Source organism: Bos javanicus, chromosome 10 (assembly GCF_032452875.1).
Source record: "Bos javanicus breed banteng chromosome 10, ARS-OSU_banteng_1.0, whole genome shotgun sequence".
Lineage (NCBI taxonomy): Eukaryota > Metazoa > Chordata > Mammalia > Artiodactyla > Bovidae > Bos > Bos javanicus.
This window is the reverse complement of record NC_083877.1, coordinates 68,588,502-68,598,337: the sequence shown is the minus strand read 5'-3', so window position 1 is coordinate 68,598,337 and position 9,836 is coordinate 68,588,502. Positions and strand designations below refer to the sequence as shown.

The 9,836-nt window shown below is 40.7% G+C and overlaps 1 protein-coding gene across 1 annotated transcript in view; it reads right to left on the bottom strand.

Moving 5' to 3' along the window:
- Positions 1-538: 538 nt before the first annotated feature.
- Positions 539-9,836, bottom strand: part of TMEM260 (transmembrane protein 260) — a 72,092-nt gene continuing 62,794 nt past the window's right edge. Inside the window, 3 exon segments of the mRNA XM_061428987.1 lie at positions 539-2,867; positions 6,734-6,824; positions 8,281-8,334. Coding sequence (XP_061284971.1) covers positions 2,613-2,867; positions 6,734-6,824; positions 8,281-8,334 — 400 coding nt within the window. The 3' untranslated portion in view covers positions 539-2,612.

Below are 9,836 nucleotides of genomic sequence, written 5' to 3'. Positions count from 1 at the left end.
CCCAGGAGAAGGAAGGGAAAGAAAAGAAAGCAAATGGTTTAACCTCACAAAATAGAAAGAATTCTTCAAAGTAGTTGATCTTGGAATGAAGCCCAACATCCCCAAATCTCAGCTCAGTTTGCTCTTTTGCCATTCACTGCTGGTTTTTAGAAATTTAAATAATTATGACCCCATCTACAGTGGGCCATCGTATCACTGCTTTCTCAAAGAGAGTAGTCCAAAGTCACAGTTGCACAAATACAGAATAATCTACGCAGCATCTGACAACAGTCAATATGCAAAGCATATTCAGATGTATATGAGGCATCATAGCATGAACAGACATTTACAATGCAGATATTTAAAGAGGCCCTCATTTGCCATACTTATGGCCATAAGTAGGAAATATTACTCCAAAACAAGATGTGTAGGTAGATGCTGAAATGAACATTTACTTATTATTCCGTATACAGAATATAGATTTCAAAAACCAACATGATCATCTCACACACACACAATGTCTCTTCTGAAAAAATAAAGACAGTGCATTTCCAGGGAATGAGTATATGAATTTTATTGCACTGTTTAAAAAGAAAAGTAGAAATCATAATCTTACATAATTCCTTCAAATGGATCAACTGAGACAATTTCTCAATGCTTCCTTAAATTTTTACACCACACTGAACTCCAACAGGTTTTTTGTTTTAAGGTAAACCAGGTTTTTGGTTCTTCCCTGTGGAGAAGTTACTTTCAAGTCAGTGAAAGTTCTTGGCCCATGATTAAAAGTCTTTGCCAATTAGTACTCAACAACTTCAATTCATTTTTTTCTGGTTCAAGATGAGTAGGAGCCTAATAAGGCTGTGATAAAAGGGCAAAAGGCACTGAGAGCCAAAAGCGGATTAATGAGCTCCTCCATTTATTTGTCTTCCTAACAGCTGAACTGTTACAACTATTGACACTCTTCAAAAGGTTCCGCTCTGAACCCTGTCCAGGCGCTGCAGGCTCCGATGGACATCTTCAAATCCAGAGAATGGAGGGGCAAGGGCTTCCCCTGTGTGGTGCCAAAACCAACAAAGCCCCATGGATCAGGTAATGAAACTTCAGCTTTTCCCCCTTTGAGATTTATTTACTGGCAGCTGACAAGGGGCAAATTCAGCTCGAATTGTGCAGTCAAGGCCCTGTCAAGCTTTTAGAGGCACCCTTGTCTTGAAGCACCTTCATGACTGGCATTTCACTCAAAAGCCCTCGGCACTGGCCCTTAACAGCTTATGACATCACAAAGGACACTCCAGACAGATGCCTACATGGCATCCTGCAGCATTTTAAAAGAGAATTAGTGGTTTTAATTATGGTCGTAGTATGAAAGGGAACCATGCAAGCTCCACAGGAGACCTTTGATCAGACCCTTTCGCTAGTACAATGCCACGGAACTGTGACTATTCCTGGTAAGGGGCCTTTTCTTGCTGAATGACTCACCAGTGATCTTTGAATGCAGACAAGCTTCTAGCCCTCCCTCTTCATTAGTGAGCATTTCTATACAGGGGCCTATATACTGCTTGGAGTTTAGGAGCTATACAATTGGGGGAAAAGAATCCCTACAGATTCAGGCCTCTACTTAGGAAGTGCTGAAGGACTCTGAGTGACTTTATTCATTAAAACAGGTTGCTATTAATTAACTGTCATAATAAAATAAAGAACTATTATTTGCATTTCTTACTATGTTCTCTTTAGTAATATGTATAAAAGATGCTTGTAACAGAAATGAATTTATTAAACCACTTCCCCACACCCCTGAACCCCCACTGCCCCCCCTTTTGGCAGCAGGAAGCCTCCTAATTATTGGGTCCAGATTTATGAGTCCAAATAGAAGTAAAACATGAATATAAAATTAATTAAGGAAAGACAAAATCCTTTTTACTTGCCAGTTTAAGCAACTGAAAAAAAAAAAGCAAACAATTAGCTTTACTTTTTTAGTGATTTCAGAGAATGATCGAACACAATAAAACCTTAACTTTTTTCCAAAATATCATCTGGTTGGTATTTAGTTTGAAGTGTGAGATTATGTAACAACTACAGCTACTCAAAAAAAAAAGAAAGAAAGAAAACCAATGCCCCCCCATCCCCCGCACCCCAAACAGTACTCTAGCTTAAGTGTAACAAGATTTATTAAAAAAAATAATAATAATTTCATTTCTGGGAGCCAGAGAATGTCTTTGGTCTGGTATTAATATTTTAAGAATTTAATTTTAATACCAATCCCAATAAGCAGGGCCCTTAAGATTCATGGTCGATATTTTAAGTATATGAAAATAGTTCATTCTTTGCTAGAATTTAATCAAGCAAGTTATTTGATGAAAGGTTGTGTAAGTAGGAAGATTTTTCAAAATATTCTCACTGAAATGCTAATTCAGTAACACAGGCTAAATAGAATTTGTGGAAATAGCACATCTCAGTTTCTAACTCTGCCGTAAAACAGTACCATTACTGTTTTACTTATAACACCATGTTACTTATATCTGGGAGATGACCTAGTCTTCCGTTTTTTAATGCCATTTCTTTTCTTGGAGGAAAAACTTTTGGACTTGGGAATTTTGGAAGCTGAAAGCTGAGCCGGTTTTTCACAGTTTGCTGTCTCAGCCATTTTTCATATTTCTCAGACTTCGTAGTTCCTTTCTTAGGTGCTTTAGAGCAACTGAAATATCGGCCAGCTGGGGATCATTCTGGGCCTTGCGAGTGTAGAGACGGAAGTGTCTGATGGTTTCAGATAACAAGACTTCAGGGTCTGCACTTCTTTCCTGAAGGCGCAGCATCCGTTCACAGGAGATGGCGTAGTTCTTGTGCCAATTCACCGGGTGTTCCTTTCGTAAATAGACAATCTCCTTATAAAGCTGGAAGACAGCAAGAACATTGACATTCCATTGTTATCCCTTGACTTTTTAAAAAAGACTAGAAAACACAAAGGAATTAATAACACAGGGAAAAATAAATGCAAGCAGCCTGTAGTAAAAATCTAATCGTTGCTAGGCCATGCAGAAAATGCAAGGATGATACTGTAATTATTACAGTAGCAGGAGGCAAATGCATTTCATATAAAGCTGTTTCTGGGGTTTTTTGGATGTTGCGGAGGGAACTTTAGACACACTGGGTCAGGACAGAATGCTCTTCCTCCAGAGAGATGTTCTGGGAAAGGGATTTGGTTCTAATTCATGGAAAGCTATTTACTCAACAGGCAGAAAGGTTGAAACTCTAAATTTAGCTATTAAAGAAAAAAAAAGTAACTTTCTTTAGAAAACTGCATGGAAAAAGAACTTGAAGAAATTTCAATTTTGTCCCTCATTTTTACATAAAATTCTCTCTACATTATAAACAACAGTATTAACAATAGTAGCAATAGAAAACCTCTAACAAATCCAGCATCCAACAGGCTGGGCATAATATAATTTAAGAGACACCCTTAAAGTGAGATGTTGAAAATCTCCAGTGTCCTAAAATAACAATTTTCATAGTTAAAACTCTGCCCCCAGGAATTCAGAATTTTGTTTTTCAATATCAGATATAGTGTTGATTGGATAGAATTAGAATCTTTAATATTGAGTTTTCTAGAGGAAAAAGATAAAAAATTAACAAATAAACCAAAAAAGTAGATGCAAATCTACAAAACAATATTATGCTTGCTTATTGGGGAATTTCACAACCTTCTTGGGGATTATCAAATTGAAGTCAAATCCACAGGCACTTGAGTTAACCAGTAGCCTCCATGAGAGCACAGGACAAGTAATGATGCTTTCTCCAGGGACAAGGGCTTTTTGAATTAGAACTATACTCATAACATCATTCAGTTGAAAGGGACCCAATTATATTATCTGTTTCCCCAACTCCTACTCTAGAGTAGACAAATGCATATCCAGTCTTTTTCAAAACAACATCCCCATGAAAAATTCCCCAATCTGTATTTTTTATGTCATTTTGATATTTAATAACTCTTAGTCCCGAAGTTGCCTTTTAAAGCTATTTTCCCTTTGCCTTCACTCCATAAAATAGGAAAGAGTCACCTTGTACTTTTCATAGACTTCAAAGTCAGCATTTTATTTTCTTGGTAAAATGTCCAAAGCTTCTCTACTTTTTCTCATAGTCTTTTTTATTTTCCCTATCTGCTGCTCCTCTTCCTGAGCCTCCCTCCAATGAGGGACATGTGTAAAATGCACGGCAGGCTGCCCTGCACAAAGTCGGTGCTCAGGAACTGCTCAGGTTCTTTTCTTAGCCGTTTTCAAAATCCTGATTAGATTTTGGAGTGCAAGATGGATGCCAGCAACTCAGTAAGCACTTTCCAATGGCTCAAGAGAATAAGAGGCTCACTCACGACCTCCCTGCTACGTCTTCGGACATCAGAACAGCCATACTACCCTTTTCTAAAACACTCTGATCCTGGTGTCTCATCAGCTCATTCTGGATGGGCCATTAGTCACATGTGCTGTATCTTAAGAAGCTAACAGTCATTTTTCATCATGTGGGAATTGTATTTCCTCCTCTAAGCGTCAATCTTTGTGACACTAAGTTTAGTGGAACGTATTCTAGTCTGGGGGGCATCTTCAGTGTATCAACTGTATTCCTAAAGATAACAGATCATTCTTGCTTTCCCAGTACACCTGAACTTAATGTTCTGGATAACTATTGAGCAGGACAATATAAATAATAACAAAAATATCTCCTATACCTAACAAGAATGTTCTTGAAAAACCTGTGCGAGGAGGTGATTTGTGTTGACTCAAGTATTTGAGCTCCTTTGTCTTGCAAATGATGTCACATACCTGGAGACACACGTGAAGGAGATACCTATAGACTATGTTACAGACTTGTGTTCACTGAACAGAGTAATGCCTGCAGGCCCAAAGGGACAATAAATCCATGAATTGGCTTTAGTGGTGGCCTAACGACTGACCACGGAACAGATCACTGATGAGAACATAAAATAGTACTAAGTCTCGGATTCCTCCCAACTAAATACGACTTGTTTTTCACAGAATCACAGGGTATTAGAGATGAAATGGATCTGACATGGCCAGGATGTGAGAGATAATCTATAAAATTTACAATCCACTTTTTTTTTTGAAAGAAAAAATAGAAAGGTTAATTGGCCCACAGTTAACAGTGAATGGTGGAGCAGGCCTTGAACCGGGACTCCCTGACTGCCAGTCAGAACTCCAGAACACTGCTTCCTGTATCTAGCCCCTGGCTGTCCTTGATGGGCACCTCGGAGGTGTCCACCTCTATCCCTGTGGTTTCCTGCACCACATGTGTCTGGCTGGCTTCCTCTGATCTTTCAAGATGACACTGCAGTGACATCTCCTGTGGCAGCTTTCCCTCCCTTCTGCGCCACCTCTCCCCAGGAGGCTGTGCTCATATGCCTCTCACTGTCCTGTGGCACCCCTGCACAGCTCTTGTATTTCTCACTACTAACAGGACTTTATCTTATATCTCCCTCTCTGGCGTGTGCCCATTTGACAGCAGGGCCAATGCCTGATCATCTCCATCACAGTATTTGGTACAGACTGGGTGCTCCATAAATGCTCTGTGAGTAAATGAATACATGAGTAAACCATGGACCAATAAGCACACAATTGAGGAGTAAAAGCTGTCACACTAATTGGACACCATGCTATTTTGACTCAGTCCCAAACAAATGCCCTGGCTGAGTAGATCCACAGCAGCCCAGAGACAGCATAAATAATCACTTGCTAGACATACAGCTCCTGGGCTCCGTTCTCACTGGCTTTTGCCAGGATGTCTGTTTCCTATACTGCAGGCTCCAAGACTATCTCAGAAGGCGGGGAAGAGGCCAGTGCTATAAACCACAGAAAAGCAGGGCCTTGTTAACACAGTGCTATAGCAAAGCAAGCCTCTGGTCTGTACCCTCGTTCCCATCACAGAGGACCAGCTAAGCAAGAGCCTTAGCGTGCCTGGCTGTCTGGCTTCCTGGGGTTATTCTCCACGACCCTTTCTCTCTCTCATGAAATCTCAACCAGCCATGGTCCGATCGTTTCAAGTGTTGCCAGGGTCATGACTTTTGTATAGAGGGCGACCCATCAGAACTGCTTTTTAAGAAAATAAAGCCATCATCTTAGTTTCCTATTACTGTTGTAACAAATCAGCACAAATGTAGTGGTTAAAACATAGCAGTTAAAACAATATAAATGTATCATATATTTCTAGAGGCTCTAGAATCTGTTTGGTTTTTTTTTTTTTTTTTGCCTTTTCTAGCTTTCAGAGGCTGCCTGCACTTCCTAACTTGTGGCCCCTTCCTCCATCTTTCAGGCCAGCTACCTGGCAATCTTCAAATCTCTTTCTGACCTCTGCTTGCAATGCCATGTCTCCTTCTCTGACTCTGACCTTCCTGCCTCCTTCTTCTAGGGACCCCTGTGATTATATTAGGCCCACCTGGATAATCTAGGATAATCTCCCCACCTCAGGATCCTTAATCACACCTGCAACGTGCCCTTTGCCGTGTAAGGCCATATATTCACAAGTTCTGGAGATGAGGACATGAACTTCTTACATTATTTTGTCAACCACGGTCATTTACTTTAAATATTATTTGAGAGACACATGACTGTTTTTCCATTTGTACTGATTTATAATGCCAAATAAAGCTGGAAACAAAAAAAGTAAAAACTCTGTGATACACTCTCTTTACATCCCAAACAGTCACCACTACCCTCCCACCAAATGTATTTATATATGTAAAAGTGCAACATACGTTATAGGCGTGAGTGTAGAGTTGAGCTTTCACATTTGAAGGCAAACTTGCACTTTCTGCCAGGTTAAAGATGAAGAATGGTGTTTTCATCCTGGGAGTGGGAGGGTGTTCACATCAATTTCACATTCAAACCTAAATCGGCCAGACTTTTCCATTGATGAGAATCATACAGAACCCTTTATCGTATTCTTTTCACTTCTTTTATATTCACAGAAGTTTACTCTGAACCAACAGTAGCCCTCCCCCACCCCAAGACGCTGCATTCTGTTCATCATCACTGTTGTGCATCACCTTCCCTCCAGATGTACATCTTCACTGTGCAAGAGCAGCTGGGAGGGGAGACTTGCTGAGTCTGTCAGCACATCCCCGAAGATACCCATCACGACGGCTCATGCCGTGTGTGACCAGTTCTTCAAAGGTGGCTGGACTCTTTGACCACATGAACTCATCCGAATTGTATTCAGCACTCCAATTAAATCAATACCTGCCCGAATAATGACCTGCTTTCTTCATGTGATTTCTCCCCAAGCTTTCCCACACTGTCACACTGAAGAATCGTGCAAACATTTGGTGTATCTTTGATTAGTCCCTCAAAGCAAGTATTTGTTCTTATAACCGGGTTGATAACTTGAAATATGCAATTTTCTGACATTTCCAAAACACTACTACAAACACTTTTTTGTAAGTGTTATTTTGTCAAGAACCATATTTCTTGACAATTAAAAAAAAACCCTCTTTAAACATATTACACCCTAACTCAATTTCTGGTGCACTCAGCCCCTGGCCCAGAGTGGGCATCAATCCATTTTTCCTGGAGGAAGTACTTCATACTTGGTACCCCTGTCTGCATCACTTAGGCCTTTTACATTTTAGGCCAAAGTCTGTTAGTTAGTGTTAGATATTTTGAATATTTTAAAATAATGGCAGGAACACAGAGAGACAAGAGCATCACTGTGAAGTGTTCATTTCACATAGGAACAGGGAAGTCCAGCATCTAGCACGTGAACAGTCAAATCTCTTGGAATATGTCTGTCTGCTCCACTGACAATAGGAACTGTGTCGTATTCCAATGTGTAGCCTCCAAGCCTAGCATGGTGCCTGGTTTCTAGGAAGTTTTCAATAAGTGCTTAAATAACTAACTAGCACATTACACATGGGACAGGGTGGTAATTATCAATCTCTCCTTAATCAATTACACTGACTTTGGTTTAGTGGAGGCGGGAGAGCACAGGAGTGATGAATGTTCCAGTCAGAGAGAGGTGAATTTTGGACTCTATTGGTAGAGCTATGCGGCCTACAAGTAACCTCTCTGCCTTCAGTTCGTTCTTTTTGTAAAATGGGGTAAGATTGACTTCTCCACAGGTTGCTGTATGGATGAAATGAGATTATGCCTTAGTAACAATTAGTACAATGCCCCAAACAAAATAATCGCTCATAAATATTACTTTTATTATCACCATGCCCCACTGCTGCTCAAATGAAAATTGCCACAAGCTACTTCTACTACATTAAAAGTAGACTGCAAACCGAAAGTATAAGTTAGTCACCTTGCTTGCCACATCTCTTCATTGGCCACAGATTCCCAGGAAGAAGGATCAAACCTGTAGTTAGAAGAAAATGGTAACATTTTCCTGCCAGTTACCTTTATTGTTACGGACATGTCATTTTTGTTTTATAATCTTACAAGGCAAATAAAATAGGTTGCATCTTGAAGAACAGATAGAGACCAAAGTAACAAACTTATTCCCTTAGAAATATTTGATGGTTAGGAATCTGAGGTTTTGGTAAATGTATTTGTAATCTGCATGATGAGCCCCACTGCCTCACAGGAGCACACTAAAGCTCAGTGGGAAGAGGCTGGAGGCTTCCCGAGAGCCGTCAGGCGGGAAATGGGGTAGGGGTGAGGCCTGGGTCCCTCTGTGGGCACAGCTGAAAGCCATAGAGCTGTGAGAAGAGGGGACTCCTGGCTTTGATAAATCGTTGTTGGAGCTAGGATGCTGCTCAAAGAGCACTGGCTAAACCGTTTGCCGATTTTTTCCCACTTAATTAAAATTTCTCTTAGCATGTATCTACTTTGACAAAATGGAGGCAGTGAGTGATGCTGTGTACCTGTACTGTCATCGGCTGTTTGGAGAACAGGGGATTTTCCAGCTTTTCCTCACAATGGTCACAGAGTACTTTGATAAACAACTACTTATCCAGCTCTGGCTGGAGCACAGCAGTGGGGTCTGTTTGCTCATATCGACTCAGAAATCTTCAGTAGCATTTGTTCATATGATTTTGAGTGTTGCTCTTGAATTATAGGCTTATAGCTCAGTTGGTAAAGAATCTGCCTGCAATGAAGGAGACCCCAGTTTGATTCCTGAGTCAGGAAGATCCTCTGGAGAAGGGATAGGCTACCCACTCCAGAAGTCTTGGGCTTCCCTTGTGGCTCAGCTGGTAAAGAATCTGCCTGCAATGCGGGAGACCTGGGTTCGATCCTTGGGTTGGGAAGATTCTCTGGAGAAGGGAACAGTTACCCACTTGAATTATAAGCAGTAATTATCTAATCTTTGCATAATTCATAATTTAATTTAAAAAATAGGCAATAGAGAGCCTATCTTTAGATGGTGACTCATTTTCCATATGGGAGAGAGTCAACTATAGGTAGAGATGCTTCCAGGAAGACTAATCAAAACAACAGAACGAGGCTAACGGCAAACAGTTGTGAAGAAAAAGTTACTTAAATCCCAGTCTTCCTACACAGAAGTGATCTGCCATTCTTTTTTTTTTTTTTTTCTTGTTTTGGCCGCACCATGTGGCATGTGGGATCTTAGTTCTCTGACCAGGGATGGAACCTGAGCCCTTTGCTGTGGAAGTGGGGAGTCTTAACCACTGGACCACCAAGGAAGTCCCTGATCTGCCATTCTTGAAGAAAACAAATAAAAGTGACAAGTTTATGTGGGTGGAGACTATTAGGGACAACAGAGTGAGTTTTAAAGCTCTGCTTCAGTTCACGAATCTCTCCCACTTTTAGGGTCTGAGGTACAGGATGACGGACCATGTGGTATTACAAGAGCTGGATGTGGATGGTGGCACATATCTAACTACGTGGTGCCCACTT